This window comes from Schistocerca gregaria, chromosome 8 (assembly GCF_023897955.1).
Source record: "Schistocerca gregaria isolate iqSchGreg1 chromosome 8, iqSchGreg1.2, whole genome shotgun sequence".
Taxonomy (NCBI): Eukaryota; Metazoa; Arthropoda; class Insecta; order Orthoptera; family Acrididae; genus Schistocerca; species Schistocerca gregaria.
The window spans coordinates 92,353,084-92,379,284 of record NC_064927.1 but is presented as its reverse complement, the minus strand read 5'-3'; the positions used below and the strand labels follow the sequence as shown (position 1 = coordinate 92,379,284).

At 43.6% G+C, this 26,201-nt stretch overlaps 1 protein-coding gene across 3 annotated transcripts in view; it reads right to left on the bottom strand.

Moving 5' to 3' along the window:
• Positions 1-26,201, bottom strand: part of LOC126284112 (max-binding protein MNT-like) — a 543,977-nt gene that overhangs the window by 204,864 nt on the left and 312,912 nt on the right. The window contains exons 1-2 of one of the 3 annotated variants that reach the window (XM_049982775.1): positions 25,717-25,986; positions 23,925-23,972 (exon numbers count right to left, since the gene is read on the bottom strand). The exons of the other annotated variants lie outside the window; for them this stretch is intronic. Coding sequence (XP_049838732.1) covers positions 23,925-23,955 — 31 coding nt within the window. The 5' untranslated portion in view covers positions 23,956-23,972; positions 25,717-25,986. Of the gene's footprint in view, positions 1-23,924; positions 23,973-25,716; positions 25,987-26,201 lie in introns of those variants that run through there. 3 annotated transcript variants of the gene reach the window in all.

Below are 26,201 nucleotides of genomic sequence, written 5' to 3'. Positions count from 1 at the left end.
GGCCGGAGATTTATTCCTGGGGCGAGAAGATCGCCCCCGGTCGACATCAATGTCCATAAGATCCGATGACGACCCACGGGAGATGTCAGACAGCACGATGGCATCATCATCGGACCGACGCTGACTAGTCTCCTCAGGTGGCAGAACCTTCATCTTCTGAGGCTTTGTCTTGGGGGGCTTGGAATGCAGAGCCTTGTCAACAGTTGGAGGTTGACTCGCTTGGGCAGAAGGCGCCATATGGGGGGAGGCTGGAAGTACCTCAATGTCAGCAACCACGGCCTTGTCCGATGTAGCGGGGAGAGCCGCAGATTGCAAAACAACCGCAGCAGCACAAGTGCACTGGCAAGCGCAGGTTTTAGTGCTAACACTAGCAACCTCCGTTTGTGTAGCAACAGTGGCCAGTTGTACCGGTTTTTTGAGAGCGGAAGCGAAAGATGTGGAAAACACAGGAGGTTGCATGGCCTTAAAGATCTTCTTGGCCTCACCATAGGGGATGCGCTTAGATGTTTTAATCTCCTGTACCGTCCGCTCTTCGAGATAGATGGGGCAGATCCGGCTCCAGACAGGGTGACTCCCAGAGCAATTCACGCACTTCACAGGCGATGAACAATCGGCTCCGTCATGGGCAGGCTGACCACATTTACCACACGTGGCTATTCCATTGCACCCCAACGTAGTATGCCCAAAGCGCTGACATTTAAAACAGCGCATTGGGTTGGGGAAATATGGCCGTACGGACAAACGTAAGAACCCCGCTTTAACATGCTCCGGCAGTCTCGGGCAACTGAATGTGAGAATAAACGAGTCAGATTTGACGAGGTCCCCATTGACTCGTTTCATAATGTGCTGCACGTCAACAATTCCTTCGTCAGCCCACTCAGATTTTAGCACGTCTATGGGGATATCCACCAAGTCCCTACACGTCACAACACCCTTACTATAGTTCAAAGCGGAGTGGAGCTCGGTCTCGACAGCGTACTCTCCTAGACAATTTGCTTTCCGAAGGGCAGCGACTTGACGGGAACTAGAAGTTTCAACTAACAGAGTCCCATTGCGCAGTCGCTTTACAGATTTCAGTGTTCCTGCAATTCCCTCAAGGCCCTTGTGGATGTAAAAGGGAGAAACCCTCTCAAAGCTACCCTCCTTCCTTTTAATAATCAAAAACACATTCTGATTATCAGCATGTGCTCCGTTACTACATTCTGTTAAATCTCTAGCAACACCAGGCGCTGGAGGACTCGCAGCGCGTAGCCGCTTTTTCGATTGGGTGTGTTTTCCTACCAGCGGCCCACCCAAGCCACTGGTAGGGGGAAATGTAGAGGTCGAAGGGTCCATTGTGGTCCCACGAGCAGCTAGGGAACTAAAAGTCCGCTCAGACAGAGCCCCGCGTGCCTGAGTAAGCCTTATACAACTGGGGTGCGGCAGGTGCCCCAGAGGTTGCCCGCTTGCGACTGTTCCACCCCAACAGCCATGCATCTTCTAGGCGCGGAGCACACCGAAAGATTGAGGGGTTTTTATAGAGGTTGGCCTTCCTCGCAATCCAGGCGGTCAAGCCAAGATTACCATTCCCCGCAGCACACAACATTTCACCGCCGCGCCGTACGGTGGTCGCTGAAGCATGTCCGGGGGTTACGGTGACAGGACACTGGCGGCGCAGACCAGTCCCCAGCTCAGGACCCCGGGGTCGCCAAGCCCGTACTCAGCAAGTGAATGCTGAGCCCCTGGGGGGAAAGGGTTGTTATATTGTATCAAAATGTGGTGTCAAGTTCTGCATCTGGCACAGTAAAAGCCATTTGCAGAGATTTAAACTCAGGGAGCGACTAAATTTAACGTTCATTCGTTTCCTGAAGTTATATATTTGAAGTTCTGTATGCAGTTACCGCTTGAGGCGGAATGTAAAACCAACAGCAATGTACAACCAAGAGAATTTGTAAATTAGTTAACAAAACCACACAGAAAATGAATGCAAAATGGTACAAACCTACTTATTAAGGCCATATGAGACATAGTTTACAATGAAAAAACCTAACGTGTACTAGAACTGGTGAACATATCTCTTTTAATTTTTGTCAGATTTCTGACTGGACAAAGAATTCGATGATACGGACGGACATTTAAATTATTAGTTACAAATCTATCTGGATGTCGATAAAAGTTCACCAGCCCAACATAAAGAAAGAGTTGTTTTCTGTGCGTAAATACATATCCATAAATGAATAAACCATTTTTGCAACAAAATTTGTTTCTTTATGCATTATCGCATCAGAGATCCTAAAAAATGCCTGCTATTTACGCTGATTTACATGTGTGTTTTCGATTAATTTTAGTTGAAAGTGGGTAGTTGAAAGCACGGAATGCTCCGTTTCTTACCTGTATGAACTGCTATGTCTCTTCGATACTGCAACTGAACTGCTAAGTTTGATCTCACACAAAGTCTCTCTCTCTCTCTCCCTCTCTCTCTCTTCTCTTTCTCTTTGCCACAGTCACAACGACTGAACTGTCTGACATCGCAACACCTGAACTGTTAAATCACATGCGAAATGTATATGATGGAAAAATAACTTATTTCAACTTGTAAAAAATATTATTTTATTATTATATATTTAAATACAATGTTTTGTACAAAGTTAATATACATTTATGTATCTTGTGAACCAAAATAACACCAAAATTTTTCTGCGTCAACCCTATTCATCACCCTGCAATATTTTTCAAACACTTCTTTTCTAAAAATTTTTAAACTGATCATGTATGGCATTCATGCCTACAAGCCTACAGAAGCAGCGACAGACTCAGGTATGCCGTCAGTAAATATCGCTTGTATTTAATCTCTATTTATTGGAGTAATCCTAAAAAATTTCACTTCTCTAATTGCTCTTCCTAACGTACTTCATGTTCCAGCAAATGCTTGACATCACTGAGGAGTACTTTAGCATGTTCTCACTAAGGAGTGAGTCTTTTCGCTACAATCCATATTGTTCTCCGGAGACTGCACAGTTTCAGTACACTTAGATATTTTATATACAACCACAGTAGAGAGTCTTTGAAGTTTTAACTTCAGGGTAGCATCACCATAAACGATGACAATAGATGCTGTGTTGAAGCTGAAGATATCGATTTCTCGTGAGTATAGGTCACACTCTGTTATCATCTGATCCTCGATGTATTTCACATCCCTGCACAGTTGATTCCAGTCCATCTCGGCGAACTGCACTTTCATTCCTCGTTGAGTATCATCCACATCTACTATAACTATGAAGCGTATGTCACCTGCAATGCCAGTTTCAATCCACTGGTGATCAACTGATGAGTAGTGGCGAACAGCAGCATTCTGAAATGAACTAGCAAGATGGGAGAACTGTCAAGACCCAACCCATGGTGGCGGCTGTGGCGAGGACCGATGCCACCCAATCGCACTCTGAATTGTTTATGGTAGTCGAGGTGCAGGTGGCAGCAGTGATGTAGCACAATTGTGCAATATTATTTTTTAAAAAAAGAAATAAAACTATGATCCTCCACACAAGTGTCCATATTGTATTCGGGTGGGGTGGGGTAATCATTTGGCTGCACCACAACTGTCAGGTGGTTTTATGGAGGGAGTGACCTGGCCTCAAAAATGACAACAGAAGACCTGAAACAAGCCTGCGCACCGCTGAGGAACTCAAAAAACTTCATTCCTCCACCCTACAACGAGGATCTCGTACCTAACGACATCCATCTGTTTGACCTAACAAAGGATGCGCTCTGCGGGAAGCGGTACGTCGATGACATGACGATGAGGCAGTAAGATGTTGTCGCCCCAATAGGTTGGCGGAGATTATGTTAAAAAATAGGGTTTTGTAGCCAAAAGAGTGAGGAATAATATAGTGTATTGGAACTCTGAGTATAACAAACCTGCTTTCATAAAAGGATGTGTTTCATTGCTTACTGAACGCCCCTCGTACGAAGGCTTGCGTGATGTTAATTCCAGCTTACTGAGAGTATACAGAAGAGCGTTGCACCGCCATGAGAAAACAAAGTCGTCGAGGAGGAGGGGCGGGGGGGGGGGGGGGGGCGGACAAGAAACCTCCGTGATTCTGAGAGACGAGGGCAGAAACCAACGTTTAACGAACAGTGGCAGTGCGAAATGGAAATACCGAAAATGACTGTCGATTTGTCTTTAAGTCCACAATGACGCAGGGTTTGTTGCACAAATATAATTCCGTCAAAAGTTGCATTCAGTAGTTTAGAGCCTCCCGTTGTGTCGTACTGATTGTTGGTAATCACATCGAAATCCTGTCGTTTTCCTGTTGTTTTGTTATCAGCATTGTTTTTTTTATCAGGAGAACGAAAACTGGCGTTCTACGGATCGGAGCGTGGAATGTCAGATCCCTTAATCGGGCAGGTAGGTTGGAAAATTTAAAAAGAGAAATGGATAGGTTAAAGTTAGATACAGTGGGAATTAGGGAAGTTCGGTGGCAGGAGGAACAAGAGTTCTGGTCAGGTGAATACAGGGTTATAAATACAAAATCAAATAGGGGTATTGCAGGATTAGGTTTAATAATTAATAAAAAATTGAAGTGCGGGTAAGCTACAACAAACAGCATAGTGAACGTATTATAGTGGCCAGGATAGACACGAAGCCCAAGCCTACTACAGTAGTACAAGTTTATATGCCAACTAGCTCTGCAGATGATAAAGAAATTGATGAAATGTATGATGAGATAAAAGAAATTATTCAGGTAGTGAAGGGAGACGAAAATTTAATAGTCATGGGTGACTGGAATTCGAGAGTGGGAAAAGGGAGAGAAGGAAACGTAGTGGGTGAATATGGATTGGGAGTGAGAAATGAAAGCGGAAGATGTCTGGTAGAATTTTGCACAGAGCATAACTTAATCATAAATAACATTTCGTTCAAGAATCATAAAAGAAGGTTGTATACCCGGAAGGATGCTGGAGATACTAGAAGGTATCAGATAGATTATATCATGGTAAGCAGAGATTTAGGAACCAGGTTTTAAATTGTAAGACAAAAACAATGATTCAAATGGCTCTGAGCACTATGAGACTTAACATCTATGGTCATCAGTCCCCTAGAACTTAAAACTATTTAAACCTAAGGACAGCACACAACACCCAGTTATCACGACGCACACTACATCCCTGACACCGCCGGGAATCGAACCCGGAAACACGGGCGTGGGAAGCGAAAACGCTACCGCACGACCACGAGTTGCGGACTATTTGTAAGACATTTCCAGGGGCAGATGTGGACTCTGACCACAATCTATTGGTTATGAACTGTAGATTAAAACTGAAGAAACTTCAAAAAGATGGGAATTTAAGGAGATGGGACCTGGATAAACTGACTAAACCAGAGGTTGTACAGAGTTTCAGGGAGAGCATAAGGGAACATTTGACAGGAATGGGGGAAAGAAATACATTAGAGGAAGAATGAGTAAGTCTGAGGGATGAAGTAGTGAAGGCAGCAGAGGATCAAGTAGATAAAAAGACGAGGGCTAATAGAAATCCTTGTTTAATAGAAATCCTTGCTTAACAGAAAAATCATTGAATTTAGCTGATGAAAGGAGAAAATATAAAAACGCAGTAAATGAAGCAGGAAAAAAGGAATACAAAAGTCTCAAAAATGAGATCGACATGAAGTGCAAAATGGCTAAGCAGGGTTGGCTAGAGGACAAATGTAAGAATGTAGAAGCATGTATCACTAGGGGTAAGACAGATACTGCCTACAGGGAAATTAAAGAGACCTTTGGAGAAATGAGAACCACTTGTATGAATATCAAAGGCTCAGATGGAAACCCAGATCTAAGCAAAGGAGGGAAAGCAGAAAGGTGGAAGGAATATATAGAGGGTGTATACAAGGGTAATGTACTTGAGGACAATATTATGGAAATGGAAGAGGATGTAGATGAAGATGAAATGGGAGATATCATACTGAGTTAAGAGTTTGACAGAGCGCTGAAAGACCTGAGTCGAAACAAGGCCCCCGGAGTAGATAACATTCCATTGGAACTACTGACGGATTTGGGAGAGCCAGTCCTGACAAAACTCTACCATCCGGTCAGCAAGATGTATGAGACAGGCGAAATACCCTCAGACTTGAAGAAGAATATAATAATTCCAATCCCAAAGAAAGCAGGTGTTGATAGACGTGAAAATTACCGAACTATCAGTTTAATAAGTCACAGCTGCAAAATACTAACACGAATTCTTTACAGACGAATGGAAAAACTGGTTGAAGCCGACCTCGGGGAAGATCAGTTTGGATTCCGTAGAAATGTTGGAACACGTGAGGCAATACTGACCCTACGACTTTTCTTAGAAAATAAATTAAGCAAAGGCAAACCTACGTTTCTAGAATTTGTAGACTTAGAAAAAGCTTTTGACTATGCTGACTAGAATACTCTCTTTCAATTCTAAAGGTGGCACGGATAAAATACAGGGAGCGTAAGGCTATTTACAATTTGTACACAGGCCACATGGCAGTTATAAGAGTCGAGGGACATGAAAGGGAAGCAGCGATTGGGAAGGGAGTGAGACAGTGTTGTAGCCTCTCCCCGATGTTATTCAATCTGTATATTGAGCAAGCAGTAAAGGAAACAAAAGAAAAATTCGGATTAGGTATTAAAATCCATGGAGAAGAAAAAAAAACTTGGAGGTTCGCCGATGACATTGTAATTCTGTCAGAGACAGTAAAGGACTTGGAAGAGCAGCTGAATGGAATTTACAGTGTCTTGAAAGGAAAGGATATAAAATGTAGACTGGCAATGGCAAGGAAAGCGTTTCTGAAGAAGAGAAATTTGTTAACATCGAGTATATATTTATGTGTAAGGAAGCCGTTTCTGAAAGTATTTGTAAGGAGCGTAGCCATGTATGGAAGTGAAACATGGACGATAAATAGATTGGACAGGAAGAGAATAGAAGCTTTAGAAATGTGGTGCTTCAGAAGAATGCTGAACATTAGACGGGTAGATCACATACCTAATGAGGAGGTATTGAACAGAATTGGGGAGAAGAGGAGTTTGTGGCACAACTTGACAAGAAGAAGGGACCGGTTGGTAGGACATGTTCTGAGGCATCAAGGGATCACAAATTAGGCATTGGAGGGCAGCGTGGAGGGTAGAAATCGTAGAGGGAGACCAAGAGATAAATACACTAAGCAGGTTCAGAAGGATGTAGGTTTCAGTAAGTACTGTCAGATGAAGAAGCTTGCACAGGATAGAATAGCATGGAGAGCTGCATCAAACCAGTCTCAGGACTAAAGACCACAACAACAACATTCTGTGTACTGAAAGTAAGAAGACGATGGCTACCGATCCAGGTGGGGCAGCGGCAAAACACCGGACGGTAGCCGTTCTGTCTGGGCATCTCGATTTATGTTTCCCCGTAATTTCCCTAAACTGCTCATCGAAATGCAGGAATGTTTCCTTTGATATGAACAACCCATTCCCTAGACGAGTTTGCGTTCCGTTTCAAATGATTTAGTCGTAGATGGGTGCTATCCCTTGACGACAACGACTACTTCCAGCTGGGATGAGGTAAGGCCCAGGATTCTGGACAGCGCGCACGGCAAACGCGTTACACGTGCCGGCACCGCCAGCAACCGCAAGTGGGTCATCGCGTTTCGCCGGCCGCCTAGCGCCAGGATCTGCATTGCAAACGCCGTCGCCTTCCGTCGTCGTACGGCCCGGTATCAGGCTTCGCGTAAACAGGAGACCGGACTTATCTCTGCCCTGACAGCATACATATCCTTGCGCCTATCTGAACTCGGTGGATCTGAGCGGCTCCTTACACGTGTCCTGTCGAACAGCAGCATACACCGTAGCGTGTCGACAAGCGAGATGCAATGTCAGAAAGAAGAACGCGCAAATACACTGCGCTAACAAAAGTCATGGGATGTCGATACGCACATCCACTGATGGCAGTACTATCGCGTACTCGAGATAAAAAAGGGCAGTGCATTGGCGCAACTGTCATTTCTACTCAGGTGGTTCATATGAAAAGTCTTCTGACGTGATTACGGCCGCATGATGGGAATTGCAGACTTTGATCGCGGAATGGTAGTTGGAGCTAGACGCAAGGGACATTCCATTTCGGAAACCTTTAGGGAATTCAATGTTCCGAGACTCGTCAAGTGTCACAGCGTCAAGAGTGTTTCGAGAATACGAAATTTCAGGCATTACCTCTCACTACAGACAATGCAGTGGCCGGCGGCCTTTACGTAACACCCGAGAGCAGCGGCAGTTGCGTAGAGTTGTCAGTGCTAGCAGACAAGCAACACGGCCTAAATAAGAGCATAAATCAATGTGGGACGTACGACGAATGTATCCTTCGGGGCAATGCGGCGAAATTGGCGTTAATGGGCTACGACAGCAGACGACCGACACGAATGACTTTGCTTACAACCTGCAGCTCCTCTCCTGCGCTCATGACCATATCGCTTGGACCCTAGGCGACTGCAAAACCGTGGTCTGGTCAGATTAGTCCGCATTTCGGTTGCTAAGAGATGGTGTTCAACGTACTACATAAGTTGGCAGTGGCTCCCTAACGGTATAGGCTGTGCTTACATGGAATGGACGGGTCCAACTAAACCGACCACTGACTAGAAATGGGAATGTTCGGCTACTTGGAAAACATTTGCAGCCATTCGAGGACTTCATGTTCCCGAACAATGATGAAATTTTTATGGATGACAACGCCAAATGTCACAAGTCACAACTGTTTATCATTGGTTTGAAGAACATTTTGACCAATTCGAGCAAATAATTTGGCCTCCCAGATCGTCCAACAAGTCTCCCATTGAACATTTACGTGCCACAACCGAGAGGTCGGTACGTGCACAAAATCCTGCACTGGCAACAGTTTCGTAATGTACAGAGACAGTACGGCTCACAATCTCTTCCAACAACTCTACAGGAAAGTGACCGAACCTTTGACGATACGCATGAGCCAAAATATTGTAATCACAGCCCACGGCGAGACTGAATACCGCTTCGTGGCGTTGCGGCAAGGAAGCGGAGCAGAGACAAATGGGGAATCATTTACGCGACGATATGGGCTGCAAATGCCAACATCCACTGCTATATGCGACTGTAGACTGTTATGGCCAGACAGCTGGGAGGCTTCCGGAACGGCACTAACGCGTGCTACTGTCGTAAGCATCTATGAAAAGTTGCTGAAGAACGGTGAAATACCAAATAGGCGACAAGGCGTTGGATGTCCACGCCACGGTGGGCTTCCGTGGGACCTGCATTAGGCATCATTGCATCTGTGTACTAAGCGAAAATTATTGTGGACTAACTGCGTGCCTTCATGCGTGATATCTTCCCAATGGCGATGACATCTTGCAATAACATTAAATGTCTATATCATAAGCCACAATCGACGTACTGTCGTTAAAGAAACGTGCTGGTATCTTGTTCACAAACTTTGGTGGATCTGAACCAACTGGAACACATATGGAACGCTATTGGGTACCTGCTGCGGGCCCGCATGCTATCACCAGTAATTTAAGGGAATTGCGTGACCTATGAGTGGATATCTAGTACCACTTATCTTCTGAAACCTACCAAAGAGTTGTCGAACCAGTGCACCGAGAATCGCTCGTATATTGCATTTCAGAAGTGGGCCAACACTCTGCTAAGCAGGCGTTCGTATTGCTTTCATTCATCAGTATATTTCGTGATTACAAGCGACCAGTATTGTTCAGTTCTATGTGAAATGTAATGTGAACCACAATACAAGTGTGCAAGTCCATTGGTTCTTTTTCGTAAAATGAGCGGGGCCATTTTTACGTTCATTTAGTGATATCAGTTCTGTGCACACTACACTCTGTTCAAAATTGCTTTTGGGATGGACACCTACGAAAGAAATAGTGGCGTGAGAGTGACGAGGAATGCACGACACGAGACCAACCGTGAAGCCCCAGCGGCCACCTGCAGTCGACAGACCCTCACCCCCATCACCACAACTCTTGCCTTACACTACAGGCATGTCCTGTGCAACTGATCGATGTGCGCAAAGATTTTTTTGTCTTTTTTTATTGTTGCGGGGTCAATACTTTATCCGTTATTACTATTTTTTGTTGTGTGTTTGTCATAGTGTACAATGTCGGAAGCAGTTCATCAAACGTTATTCAGAGAAAGAGTTGGACGTCGCTCTTCTGGCCATCGGATTGCCACACGAGGTCAGTCGAACGAAATCGTTTGGTGCTTTACGTGCCTATACCATAAACAATTGGGATGGACACAACAACAGCGACGCCATTCCCACCAGGATTTCAGTAAAACCTTGACGGGTAAAACATTTAAATGAACTCACTGTGACGTCTTCGGCTGTTTACAAAATATCTGGGACGGTCTCGTTAACAGGCAGGTGGTGCAATGTTTTCTGTGTGGCACAACGCTCACGCCGCATTGGCTGTGTCACATATCTCTCCCCAGACGTATCGTTCCGAAACAGAGCTCGAGATTCCCAGAAGCTGCGATTTGAAATGAAAAATAGCAGTCTCGGCTGAGGTAAAGGGCCAACGCTCCATCAGCGAATGGCCTTATTTTTAAATGAGCTCGGTGACAACGTGTGTCAGAAGTTAGGGGGAGAGGCGGGGGCAGAGGACTGCACGAGCCTGAGTCACGCCCTGGGATTCCCGCGCGACCTCTTGAGTCACACGTGGGAAACCTCTGTCGTATACGAGCAGTAGCTTGCGCCACTCCCTGAACCAATGATTAAAATTCGGAAGCTACAACCGGCACAGCGTTGGGTCACATGACTCCCCCACTCGCTACCACATAGTAGTGTATGTACAGAAAAGAAAAGTGTGGGCGCTCCTTTGATACGCATCAAGTCAAGACTTACGGTCGATTACTTATTGAAACCGAGAAAACGCGAATAAATCTATTCAAAAAAATTATCACATATGCTTTGAAACTCATTACTTTCATTTGCGAAAGCTGTGAACTGCCACTGCGTTTAAAGACGAAACATAAAATTCCTGCGGTTGAAACGAACACCAATGACATTTTACACTGATCAGCCAGAATGTTGTGACCACCGTCCTAAAGCCGGTATGTCCCCCTTAAGGAAGCAATGTCTTGGAGGTTGCTGGAGCGTGTTGACATCGCATCTGCACACACAAGTCACTTAATTCCTGTGAATTACGGGGAGGGAGACAATGATCTCTAACGCTACATTCAGTCACATCCCACATGTGTTCGATCGGGTTCAGATCTGGCAAGTTGGGGGTGGGGGGCAGCACATCAATTGGAATTTGCCACTTTGTCCCTCGAAACCACTGCATGACAGTTCTAGTCTTGTGACATGTCCCTCGTTCCATGTTCGCCTGATTTTCTCCTTCCCGCAGTACAGGTTTCAGCCCGCATCTCGCTTCCCACGCCTGGGTTCCCGGGTTCGATTCCCGGCGGGGTCAGGTATTTTCTCTGCCTCGTGATGGCTGAGTGTTGTGTGATGTCCTTAGGTTAGTTAGGTTTAAGTAGTTCTAAGGGACTAAAGAGCATAGATGTTAAGTCCCATAGTGCTGAGAGCCAGTACAGGTTTCAAGCAGCTGTTTCCCAGGAAGACGACGAATTTGCGCCCTCTCATCGGCACGATAAAGAAGGTATCGGGATTAATCAGACCGTGCAACGCTCTGCCACTGCGCCAACGTCCAGTGCTGATGGTCAGGTGGCCATTTCAATCGTAGTTGCCGATGACGTGGTGTTAATATTGGAACATGCGCGGTACGTCGGCTGCGGAGGCCCATCGTTAGGAGTGTTCGGTGCACTGTGTGTTCAGATACATTCGTACTCTTGCCGGCGTTAAAGTGTGATGTTAGTTCCGCACAATTCGCCGCCTGTCCCCTTTTAGCAGTTTGCCCAGCCTACAACGTCCGACATCTGTAATGAGGAATGGCTGCCCAACCTCACGAGGTCTGGGCGTGGCGTCACCTTGCTTTTTCGAAACTCGTTGAAGACAATCACCAAAGCACTCCTCTGCCGTGCCGAACCTCAGGGCCATCAGAATCTGCCCACGGTCAATCTCAGATAGATAGCGCGCCTTCCTCATTCTACACACAAATAGCACGCTCGCCGATATTACATGCAGCATCCAGCGTGTGTCTATGACTAGCAGTCATTCCTTGCCAGGTGACGATGCTAACTCCTGGACGTGTTTTCGCTTATGTTCAGGCTGATCACTGTATATTTTTGCTTGTTACAAGTATTTAGCTCATATCGAATCGTTTCAGCATTCAAGACAAAAATTGCATCACACAGCGAGCGAGGGATGTAACGTGATAAATGCCGAACGCTGGCTGTAGCTTACGAATTTACTCACTCGCATCCCTGAGGTGTGGTTTGCAGGTCTTTGCGGTATAAAATGGAAGGCATGAGGAGTAATCACATGTTATATATAACACACTACACTAAGATTTTAGCACATTAATTAAAAGGTAGAAATAAAGACGTCATCAACATGAAGGTTGGCTTGAACACCGCAGTAGTTTACTTGGCATTGACCTACTAGAGGTGGTATGTCGTTGCCTTCCTCCGACCTGTGGACTGACTTTCCCAAACAGTTATAGTGGTGAACTATAGTGTAACGTGGACTCTGGACCTCAATGTAACTTAGCATTTTTCACACTAACAAAGACAAAGCCGGCCGTTGTGGCAGAGCGGTTCTAGGCGCTTCAGTCTGGAACCGCGTGACCGATACGGTCGCAGGTTCGAATCCTGCCTCGGGCATGGATGTGTATGAGTTAGATTTAAGTAGTTCTAAGTTCTAGGGGACTGATGACATCAGATGTTAAGGTCTATAGCGCTCAGAGCCATTTGAACCATTTTGAACAAAGACAGCCAGAGGTGAAATAAGCGAAAGGTGACACAAAAATACTAAGACTTACCACAGACCGAACCTACGACGCATTGATTCGTAGACCGGCACCACTGAATCACAGATTTAAGCGGTAGAAACATCTAGACAAAAAACATGCGTCTATAATTGACGGAAGTCATCATGTAAATCAGAAGTGATTTCTGGCTTTCCCAAGGGTAGGGTTATGACCACTCTGTTGTTCCTGTTATTCCTTATCTATATAAACGATTTAGGAGGCAACATGAGCAGCCGTATTAGGTTGTTTGCAGATGATGCTGTCGTCTACCGTCTAATAAAGTCATCAGAAGATAAAAACGATTTAGAAAAGATATCTGAATGGTGCGAAAACTGGCAATCCACCCTAAATAATGAAAAGTGTGGCATTATCCACATGAGTGCTAAAAGGAATCTGTTAAACTTCGGTTACACGATAAATTAATCAAATCTAAAGGCCGTAAATTCAACTACATACCTGGGAATTACAATTGCGAACAACTTAAATTGGGAAGATCACATAGAATATTTTGTGGGGAAGGCAAACCAAAGCGTGCGTTTTAGTGGCAGGACACTTAAAAAGGGTAACAGATCTACTAAAGAGACTGCCAACACTAGGCTTGTCCGCCCTCTTTTGGAGTGCTGCTGCACGGTCTGGGATCCTTACCGGACAGGATTAACGGAGTACATCGAGAAAGTTCAAAGAAGAGCAACACGTTTTGTATTACCGAGAAACAGAGCAGACAGTGTCACGGACATAAAACAGGATTTGGGGTGGAGACCGTTAAAAAAAGGAGTTGCCCGTTGCGGGAGAATCTGCTCATGAGATTTCAGTCACAAACTTTCTCCTCCGAATACCAATACGTCGACCTACACAGTTAAAAACGAGCATCATGATAAGGAAAATCAGAGCTCGCGCAGAAAGATATAGGTGTTCGTTTTTTCCGCGTTCTAGAGTGGAATAACAGAGAATTATTTCGAAGGTGGTTCAATGAACCCTCTGCCAGGCACTTAAGTGTGATTAGCAGAGTAGCCATGTAGATGTAGATGTACATTACGGATTTTCGCGGTATCTCCGTATAAATTTGTGCACGAAAACGTGCCCTACCAACGAGATATTTATGTATCCCTGGATTTAACGATTTGTTTGATTTAATGCATAAGGTCTACATTAATTTTTGTTGCAGTTAGTTGTTTGTGGAAAATACTTTTCACCTGTACAGGTCGGTCTACTGTTTCTTAGCTTATTTGTATGGTCTCTACAAACGGAGCGCTCGTCATACATTTGATTTCAGGCTTCCTTCCCTCTGTAGGTTTGTCAATCCTGTTTTCTTCTGCAGTGCGTCTGTTACTGAGATGGCTGCCGTTTGCTAGCTGCACTCTGAATGTGAAGAGCGACTGTCCTAATACGGAAACCAGCCTACCAGGATACTTCACGCGGTTGTTCTAATTTTCTGAATACACTAAATTCACGTATTACTAAGAATATAATTTATCTTGGTCTATTAGTCTGCAGCTGTTCCTTGGCCTTGAACTGTCTACTTATGCTGCGACAGGTTCTATAAAAATCGAAAACCTGCCGCTCATGGGCAAACAATTTACAGAGGCGTTTTTCTACTCCAGACCTCTTGGGCAATCTCGTAGAAATGTTTCTAAAAGCGGAAGGAGTGAACGTAGACGTGCGTGGACTCAAATGGGTTTTACTTTGGAGGCGACCACAGGGCATTTAATATATTTACCACGTACCCACGATCAGCATCAGTCTACTTTCTTTGAGACAGGCGCAGTGCACACCATTTTTTAGCGGAGCGCAAACAAATGTATGTGGTAAACTGCTCGTCACCTGCCACTGAGTTTGTCGATTGGATAAAACTCGTAAATGCGCACCGCCCATATTTGAACGACAAGGTTAGCAGGCGTGATGGCGTGCGGTTCCTGGCCGCGAGACTTTGTGCCCACGTTCTGTATTGAATTCCAGACATCTCCACAGCTTATCGCGGAGTGAGGGAATGTGACACTGTCGATGATGATCTGTACGTCTGAGGGCGGTCCCTTAGTGCTGCACGAGACGTGTTAGCTCTGTCCTGGCGCCGTGATTCACGTTATACCTTTTCGCACCATCGTACAGCCTAAATGTCATATTACATAGTACGTGCATCCATTGCAATCACATACGCTCAACAGATAAACCGAAGACACAACTCTCACACACAAAGGACTGAAGCCATTGTGTGCGGAATATGTATATCGTTTCCGATTAGACGACTGAACCTACCGCTCGGAGTCTTCTAGGTAAAAACGCCATTTGACTCCTTCTTGCGCTGTGTAAAGACACAGTTTACAGCCCAGGAAAAGTCGTGCACGAGGAGTAAACGCTACTACAAACATTACGAAACTCTTCTTCTTTTCTTAGGTAGAACAGCGACTGTTTCAAGACTTCAATATCATTTATGACGGATAAAATTAAAATAAAAGAATTTTACTTGATCATCGCCGTTTGCTGAAGCAATCGCACATGAGTGTATAGGCGTACATGTAGTGCTACTGAGTAAAATATTCTTTGAGTGCATCGTTGGGAACAACAGCTTTACAGGCTTTCGAAGCCACCTCTACATGAGCGACACGGGGAGCCGTCTGTTGACGAAATTACCGGATACATATTAAACAAGCGACATGTGAGATACATGTAAAAAAGTCGTATATGGACGAGTTTTTCTTACTGGAATAACAGTTCCAGGAATTTGTTGAAGAAAATGTCCACCGCCGCTGCACTACAACAAACGCGGAAATTTTAAATCAGTAAGTACGCGATACGCTTTGCCCAACGACATGAAAGTGCTTTTACGCCCTCTCTGCGTAACTGTGATTTTATGGACTAAAAGAAATTCCTCAATTCCGTTAAAGCTGTTAAACTGCGAAATCTTTCTCCGACAATGAGTGCGCTGTGTCGATCACGCACTGCTGCTGCCACAGGCAAGCGAGGTGTCGCAGTGAGACGCGGGACTTGTATACAGGAGGACGACGGTTTCAATACCGTCCGGCCACCCAGATTTGGATTTATAGTGGTTTCCGTCAGTTGTTCGAGATGAATGCCACGATTGATCCTATTAAAAAGCGCGGCCGATTTCCTCCCCATCCTTCTCCAACCGGAACTTGTGTTCCGTCTCTCTAATGACCTCGTCATCGACGGGATGTTTAACTCCAATATCCCCCTTTCTCCCCTTTGCCTTACCCGCATGGGGCATCGCAAAACAATGAAAAACCACAACGTTACCATCCACTTTTTAAAAACTAATTGTATCTAGACCTATCCCAGAATGAATTATCTATCTGGGTTTAATTATTATTGGCCCGTTTACCAACCTGAATGCAAAAGGATTGTTTCTATCCCAAGCAGAAAGAGATATCCTTTTCGAGGGCGTCTCTTGTTTTGCTAGTGACTTCACCGAAATGTCTGTCTGTCCAGGTAACTGTCGAGTAACAGTACGGCCATATTCCTCACCTGTCTCTCTCTTTTTCCTGCGCTGTTAATATTATAACAAAGTAAACTAGTGTGCATTGGTTTTTATATCACAAACGGCCAAGTGTACAATACACTGCAAGCCACAGACAAAACAGCGCCGTTACGAGCATCTTACGTTAGAACTTGAAACATGTTCCAAATTTACAACCAGCAATTATAAGAATCGAAATATGTGAAATGGAAGCAGTAGTCGAGAGGGAAGATGGGAGTGAGAGATAGGCAAGGGCGGGGGGGGGGGGGGGGGGGGTGTACACAATCCATGTTATTCAATATGAACATTGAGCAAGCAGGAGCTACGGAGAAACTTGGAAAAGTAATTATGCTGCTTATAGTTCAGGGAGGAGAAATAAAAACTTTGTCGTTTGTCGATTTTATTACAGATATCGAAAAAGCTTGAATGAACAGTTGACCGGAATGCATAACGTTTTGAAAAGTGGTGACTAGATGAGCATCAACAAAAGTAAAACAAGAGCCATACAGTGTAGCCGAATTAAATCAAGCGATGCCGAGAAAAATGAGGCACAGAAAGTATTAAACGAGTTTTATTATTTCGGCAGCAAAATAACGGCGATGAAAGAAGTAAGGAAGATATGAAATGAAACTTGCAAGAGCAAGAAAACCGTTTCTGAAAAACATAATGTATTATTATAGAACATAAATTTGTTTGAAAATATTACCTGAGAGTGTTAAGCTTTTGAAATGTGGAACGACAGAATTTGAGGATTATATGAGCAACAACTAATTAATAAATACAAACTTAGTCGAATAGGGAAAAAATAAATTTATGGCACAATCAGATTAATGCATAGTTAATTTTGTATTGGAGGGATATGTGGAGGATAAAACCTTCTGACATATTTTGCATCTTTCCATTCACTAATGTCCGCAGCTCGTGGTCTAGTGGCTAGCGTTCCTGCTCTGGATCACGGGGTCCAGGGTTCGATTCCCGGCCGAGTTGGGGATTTTCTCTGCCCGGGGACTGGGTGTTTGTGTTGTTCTCATCATTTCTTCATCATCATTCGTGGCAATGGCTAGGTTGGGCTGTGAAAAAAATTGGACTCTGAAAATGTTGGGACTTTGCACGGGCGCTGATGACGGTGCAGTAGATCGCCCTACAAACCAAACATCAGCGTCATCCATTTACTAATGTTGTACGGAATAATTTTCTGGGTAACTCATCACATAGAAAGTATTGATTGCACAAAAGCCAGCAGTAACAATAATACGTGGTGGTCATCATGTAGGTACTTCTTGTAAGTGCGCAGTCACAATATGCACATTCGTTAATGACATTCGTCATAAATAATCCATCATAATTTGAGATGAACTGTGATGTACATACCTACAACACTAGAAGGTAAAAACGCCCTTTATTAACCACTGTTACAGTTGTCCGTGACTCTGGGAGTAGTCCAATATGCAGTGACAAAAATGTTTGATCATTTGCCCAATAACATATTTAATGTCTGACACGTGGATAAGGAAGTTTTAAATCTAATTTAAAATCATTTCTCCTAGACGGCTCCTCCTAGTCCATTTCTACTTAAAAGCTAGTATCCAGTAAAACAAACTCAAGTGGCAGACTCTGCAAGAGAGGCGCTCTGCATCGCGGTGTAGCTTGCTCGCCAGGTTTCGAGAGGGTGCGTTTCTGGATGAGGTATCGAATATATGGCTTCCCCCTACTTATACCTCCCGAGGAGATCACGAATGTAAAATTAGAGAGATTAGAGCGCGCACGGAGGCTTCAGACAGTCGTTCTTCCCGCGAACCATACGAGACTGGAACAGGAAAGGGAGGTAATGACAGTGGCTCGTAAAGTGCCCTCCGCCACACACCGTTGGGTGGCTTGCGGAGTATAAAGGTAGATGTAGATGTAGACATCATGCACACCTATGCCCGAGACAGGATTCGAACCTGCGACCGTTGCAGCAGCGCGGTTCCGGACTGAAGCGCCTAGAACCGCTCGGACATAGCAGCCGGCGCAACATCTTCAAAATTTTGAGAAGTGTATATGTAGATGTGCACGAAATGTGATAACAAAGATTCCAGCAGGCAAATTCCTAACCGGACTGATATTTCTATAAGTGAAAATGGCGAAAAAGTTAAAAAGATATGTGACAAGATCAATAAGAGAAGCGTATCTCCTAATGAAAAAGGAGAACCCAAATTCAAAAATCGACCTCACAAAATTCTACTACTTACGATCAAAATGAATAAAATTGCAGCCAGTGAGGAAAGTATGAACACGTATTTACTGCACTAATTTGAAACTTGTTTGTTCCGCCATAAGCATTGTCACAGGAACGAAGTACACAGAGATGGATCTGATGTCAAGTGCCGCTAGATAAATGTGTGCAATATGTCCTGGTGCTGAAGTGATGACGGCTGAAGATTACACCTTCAAGATACTGACAATGACGTTACCTATGCACTGTGGGAGAGAGGAGAGTTGGAGAAGAAGACAGTAGATCCAGAGAAGTTTGTTACAAAGCTTGGGCATTGGATCAAGAAAGGAATAGCTTAACATCATATCTAGAAGATTCAGAGACAGACCATAGCAATAGTAAAGTCAGCCACATATCAGAATACTGACGCATTAGTTCTTCATTCTGACTGCTGAGAACTGGTCTGTTGCTTTGCAGGACAAAGTTCAAAGTTACCACTAGCACGTATAACAGGTATCAATAATCACATGTGTTACTCACTGCCTTGGAACATCACACTGTTTTGCTATTGTCATTCGCGACAGTGCACAACAATGCTACGCTGCCTGCATGATAACTGATGACAGCATCTAGAGGTCACTCGTTTCCGGAACATGTGTATGTGATTGATGGTGCAGCACCTCGTTTTAAAAACCGCTTTCAGCTTTATGAGCTTGGTCAGCGATGCTGTACAGGAATTACAATAAAAAGAGGATATTTTCAACAACAGTACATGTGATGGGGTAGAAGATCTCTGTAAACATCTTGCAACAAGATTTGATCTCCAGCATGATGCTGTTGATGGTATAACGGATGCTACTGGATTTGTACTCATCATATCAACATTAGCAACAAACAAGAAACTCTTTAATTGTAAATGAAAGTAGGTTAAAGAAATTCCGTTAGAAAAGAGAAGAGAGTCATCTGCTATGAAGCCTGTGGTAGAAATTCAATCAATTCACTACTGTGTTGAATCCCGGAGTGTCACATACATTGTAAGAACGAGGCTCCACGAAATGCAGCTTGCACTGTGTTTGAAATGCAAAGACCACAGCATACATTACAAGACTTTTTAGTGAGCAACTTGATTTCTTGTGTGTATGACAACCACTGATGAGTGGTACAAATAATACGTGTCTCTCATGTGCCCCATTATATAACCATCCATTTATAAAGCCTCATGGTCCCGCTAAGCCGGCCGAGGTGGCCGAGCGGTTCTAGGCGCTACAATCTGGAACCGCGCGACCGCTACAGTCGCTGGTTCGAATCCTGCCTCGGGCATGTATGTGTGTGGTGTCCTTAGGTTAGTTAGGTTTAAGTAGTTCTAAGTTCTAGGTGACTGATGACCTCAGTGACCCATAGTGCTCACAACCATTTTTTGGTCCCGCTAATGCTTTGAAATGGTTATCATCAAAAGATCAGAGCGCAGTTCCCATTTTCCAAATACTGCTCTTGCTGGATCATCCTTGTCCGTGCACAAATACAGCTCGGCTATACAAGTTCAATGGGAGGCAGAGGGAAAAAAACCATGTGAACTCTTTTCAATAGTGCAATGTTGATTGCTATATTGTAGGCAATTTTAATTCATGGACAGTCATGAAGAAGTAAAATCGTGACAGACGACAATAACAATTTGTGAATAACACCATAAAAAGAAAAATGGGTATAAATATTCTATATCTCATTTTTGTTATAAAATTCTTTCTAACAAAATTAAGCCGGCCATTGTGGCCGAGCGGTTCTAGGCGCTTCAGTCTGGAACCGCGCGACCGTTTCTGTCGCAGGTTCGAATCCTGCCTCGGGCATGGATGTGTGTGACGTCCTTAGGTTAGTTTGGTTTAAGTAGCTCTAAGTTCTAGGGGACTGATGATCTCAAATGTTAAGTACCATAGTGCTCAGAGCCATTTAAACCATTTTTTAACAAACTTATGAACTGTGTTCCCACTCGCTTATAACGTTGTAAAGTAATTATTTTGATTCAGAAATACCTGTTTTGCATGACATTTACTTAAAATCAGCGATCAATTTAACTCTTTGAGAGTCCATGATTTTTTGACCTTGAGACTAGAGCTTGGTCTACCTAAGGAATTTCTCACATTTTGTACGGACGAGTATTGCCCACTTTGATTGTAAATTCCCGTAAGTACAATGACCAACTAATGTACCATGGAATTTATAGAACAATTAAAATGGGGCTTTTGGGGGAAAAAAATGGTTCAAATGGCTCTGAGCACTAGGGGACTTAACATTTGTTGTCATCAGTCCCCTAGAACTTAGAACTACTTAAACCTAACTAACCTAAGGACATCACACACATCCATGCCCGAGGCGGTTTTGGAGAAAGTAATTTCTAAATAACAAAAAAATTTCAGATTCCTTCACCTTTCTGCACAAATATTTTGACAGCTTACGAATTTCATGTATTACTGTCATAGCTGACAGCAGTCCTTTCACTTTATCATTTCTCAAGACAGTTAACATCCGGTGACCATTCGTATTTTACAAGCATAATATTGAAATTCGAAAAGCGTTACAAATTTTCTTAGTTTATTTCTATATTTAAAAAAAGCTGATAAGTGTGTATATATTAATCATGTCTCATAGTATTGGGAACAAAGTATTTATTGAAAATAGATACAGATCTTTATCACTGTACTTATTGAAAATAAATAGATCTCTATCACTTCTGGTTTTTTATTGCAATTTTTCAATTTTCCCTTTCGTTACGACATTTTCACCAATACTCTCACTCAGAGAGGTCTGTAGCGTTATAACAAATCATCAGAAAATAAAAACATCGTAGTTTTGGGGAGGTATAATGTGGGACTTCAGCATTTTTTTTCCAGCATACTTTTAAATAGTTATGTGATACATTCACTCTCGACGTGTATGATCTGAGATGAAATCGCACAGTATACATATCCTGTAAACTGACTAGTTCGGCATCAGCGATAAATTAAATGGTTCAAATTACCTATGGTACATGTAACTGACTAACTAATAAAAGAGGAAGACCAAAGCTTGATTCCATTAAACAAGTAGTAGTGGATGTAGGGTGCAATAGTTGGGCAGAGATGATGAGATTCACATAGGAAAGACTCGCGCTAAGAATTACATCAAATCCGTCTCAGGACCCAAGCCCACACAACATCGCAGATGTGCCAGGCTGGTACAGCACAACTGACGTCAACAGGGACATCCCGAGTAGGGATGCAGCACATGCGCCGTCGCCTAGTGGAATGATTCTTTAAGCCGAGACAGGAGACGCGTAAGTTGACAGGGAGCGTGCCGCAGTCTACGCCGCGAGGCGCAGTATGTGGTGCCAGCTCCAGAGAAAGAGCTCCTCACTCAATTATTTGCTGCTGAAGATATTCGTCCACGAAGCTAGCGCTGTGTTTTCTGCCTTGCGCTGCGACGTTGTATAATGATTTGCCGCAACGGTAGTGGGACAGTACGGTACTGCAGTTATCGTGCTACACTGAAGTGACGTAAGCCATGGGATAGCTCGTAATGTCGTATCGGTCCCCCTTTTCCCCGGCGTAGTGCAGCGACTCTACGTGGCATGGGCATGGACTCAACACGTCTCTAGAAGTCCCCTGCATAAATATTGAGCCATGCTGCCTCTGTGGTCGTCCATAATTTGAAAGTGTTTCCCGTGCAGGATTTGGTGCACGAACTGACCTGTCGATTATGTCCCATAAATGTTCGATGAGTAGCCAAATCAATCGCTCGAATTGTCCAGAATGTTTTCCCAAGCAACTGCGAACAAATGTGGCCCAGTGACATAACTCATTGACATCCACGAACATTCCATCGTCATTACAGAACATGAAGTCAATGAGTGGGTCTAAATGGTCTCCAAGTAGCCGAACATAACCGTTTCTAGTTGATGATCGGTTCAGTTGCGGAGGACCCAGTCCATAATGGAGCCACGATCAGCTTGCACTGTGCCTTGTTGACAACTGGGGTCCATGGCTTCGTGGGGTATGCGCTACACTCGAAACCTATCATCAGCTCTTACCAACTGAAATCGGGACTCGTCTGACCCGGCCACTGTTTCCCAATCGGCTAGGATTCGACCGATACGGGCACGAGCCCAGGAGAGGTGCTGCACGCGACGTCGTGCTGTTAGCAAAGTCACTTTTGTCGGTCGTCTGCTCGCATAGCCCATTAACGCCAGATTTCGCCGAACTATCCTAATGGATACGTTCGTCGTATGTTTCACATTGAATTCTGTGGGTATCTCATGCCGTGTTGCTCATCTGACAGCACTGAAAACTCTTCAGAAACGCCTGTGCTCTCAGTCGTTAAGTGAAGGCCGTCAGTCACTGCTTTGTCCGTGATGAGAAGTAATCCCTCGAATTTGGTAATCTCGGCACACTCTTGAGGCTGCGGATCTCGGAACATTGAATTCCCTAACGATTTCTGAAAGAGTAGTTCCAACTACCACTCCACGCCGGCCGCGGTGGTCTAGCGGTTCTAGGCGCTCAGTTTGGAACCGCTCGACTTCTACGGTCGCAGGTTGGAATCCTGCCTCGGGCGTGGATGTGTGTGATGCCCTTAGGTTAGTTAGGTTTAAGTAGTCCTAAGTTGTAGGGGACTGATGACCACAGCTGTTAAGTCCCATAGTGCTCAGAGCCATTTGAACCACCATTCCACGCTCACAATCTGTTAATTCCCGTCGTGCGGCCATGATACAGTCGGAACTTCCCACTTGAATCACCTGAGTACAAATGACAGCTCCGCCAAATGCACTACCCTTTTATATCTTGTGTACGCGATACCACCGTCATCTGTATACGTACACATCGCTTAAATCGCTTAAATATGTTCAGATGTTCTTCAATGAGTAATATTACAGGAATCTATGGCTGGAATCGACACGGGTCAGCAACATATAAAGAGAATAGAAATTAACAGAAGAAAAGCTGTATAGTAGAAGATCTGTTCACATGGGTATATTACAGAGCTCTCTTAGATGTATGTGGTCAAAGCTGTAAATAACGTAATACCAATCAGTGTCTTGTAGCCGGCAGTCGACTGGCTGGAAAGGGCCTAACGCCTAAGCCGTGAGTGGTCTTTACTTACTGTGTTTACCAACCACTGTGACTGTTTACCCAAGTTATTGCTGATTATCGTGATTTTTCCTAGTTTATAGAAATATGGAGACACAGAAAGTTAGACTATGATTAGCAACGAAAGTAATCATTCCTTACCCGCTGAAAGATTAGATAGAACTTTCTTTTTTTCTTTTCTATTTTTCTGCTTCAACCGTGATTTCATAATTATCTTAAAGTTCGTTACAATTCAGATTTCACGCAAATATTAAAACTTACCCACTATCGTGCTCACAACTTTCAGGTACATCTCGTCTGCGAACTTACCTGCAAAGAAAACGAAACTACATAAAGAACAGATCGGAATACCTGTATAAGGCAACATGACAAGATATTTCACCACATCTGCAACCAGTTTTAGAAAGGGTTAAAGGGTTCATTGTTAAACACATACACATACACACACACACACACACACACACACACACACACACACACAGTCTTCGATCTCATTCCCGCACCTCCATCTCGTCCATTCTCGCTGGCATCGACACTTCATATCACATAACTTAGCACACGAAAATAATAAACTGTACTAAAACTAAACAGTACTACAGGTGGTAATCACAGGAGAAAAACACATATCATTTTTGTGACAAAATGTGTAATATATGCATCTGAGGAACTACTTATAGTACTGCCACGCTCTCCGAAAATACGGAAAGCGATTTCTATGATAAGAAAGGCCTGCTGCCACAGATAAAAATGAAATATGGATATGACTGGAAGGAAACATCACACAAATTATTGTGCCAAAAGGAAAGTTTCAGTTCTACAACGGTTACCAATATATTCCACTGGCGACGCAAAATAAATATTTAAGACTATTTGCAATCACAATATATTTCAGGTAGCTGATGACATTTTTGGAAACAGAAAACGGAGCGTGTAAACCGTAAATGTACATCCTAACTTTTAGTTGCGTATCAGATGAAAAGAAAAATCGAAGAATTATTACGACCAAATAGTTCAGTGACAGGAGAAACTATGATTATGTATTTTATCCTGTCATTCCTGTAGCCGCACCCAATTTCGTCCTGGCAGAGACAATATCTTGCTTATCTGACAGCACTGAAAACTCTTCAGAAACGCCGGGGCTCTCAGTCGTTAAGTGAAGGCCGTCGGTCAGCGCTTTGTCCGTGGTGAGAAGTAATGCCTCAAATTTGGTAATTTCGGCACACTCTTGAGGCTGCGGATCTCGGAACGCTGAACTTCCATATGTTGCGCAAACGCATTACCTTCTTGTATCTGTATCAAGCGCTGCACATTGTAGATAAGAAACTGCTGCTAAGAAATAACGGTGACACGACATAACGTGTGAATCAATACCCTGCGTCCCAGAACTCTCTCTTCCGAGTGAAAAGCATTCGCCTTGCCCATCGTTTACGAAAATAAGAAATGAACACTAAAACTCATTCCACAAAATTAGGAGGAGCCGAGTTCAAGCCATCAAAGTATGACAATCCTGTTTTCGAACCTATATCGCTAGACACCATCGATCTGGAAGATTACTATGATATGACAATGAGAACTGGGCTACTGCATGTGTAACGATGAGAGGAAACCAGTATCCTACAGAAAGGAAAAGTAAGTCACATTATGTTCATACATCCAGCCATTCACAGATTTTTTTTTTTTTTTTTTTTTTTTTTTTTTTTTTTTTTTTTTAGATAACAGGCAGAGGATGTGTATACGCGCACAGAAAGGATTAAGATTTGACGTACCATCGACTATGAAGTTATTACTATCTGAAACAACCTGAGACAATATTACAGCATATTGATAATTTTTACTTTTCGACCGTCTAACTTCAACTAAATGAAACACAATTTTCTTTCCTTGCGCGTTCCGCCTCTATTCTCTGCAAGGCATCTTGAATGGGCTGTAATATGTACATATTTTTACTATTTAGCTTACATTTTGGGGCAATGTACCTATAGGTTATAAACAGTTCTGGTGGTTGGCTTTTTCTATGATGTAGTAATATTTTAAATACTACTTTTCTACTTACAGGTTGCGTGGACGTTTTTCTACATGTTATGCTTCTGTTCTATTTTTGGTGCTGTTCCCCTTGTTATAATTGCCACATGACGTTTTTGCTTTCCACATTTCACAGCACTAAGAACTTAAAACTTGTTTTGATGCACTGTTTTGGTTAGTGTTGCCGACTGTCGAATGTTATTGCCAAAGATAGAATGTTATTGCCAAGTTTCCAGTATAATTTTTGAGTTATTTGTGATCTGTGTGTGTGTGTGTGTGTGTGTGTGTGACCAAACTAGAGGGCGAAGGAGGGTGGAGGGGAGGATATGGCTGCATATGCGAGAGGGATTATTTGTATCTTATCATTTCTTTAAGTAAGTGTAGTAGGGAATCTGTCCTGATGTGTGTTTGCTCATTTATCACGTGTTTGGTTTCACCGACGGCTCTCTGAATGTGGCAGTTTTTCTGCATTTGTATCAAGTATTTGTCATGGTTGTTTGTTCTCATTATTTTCAT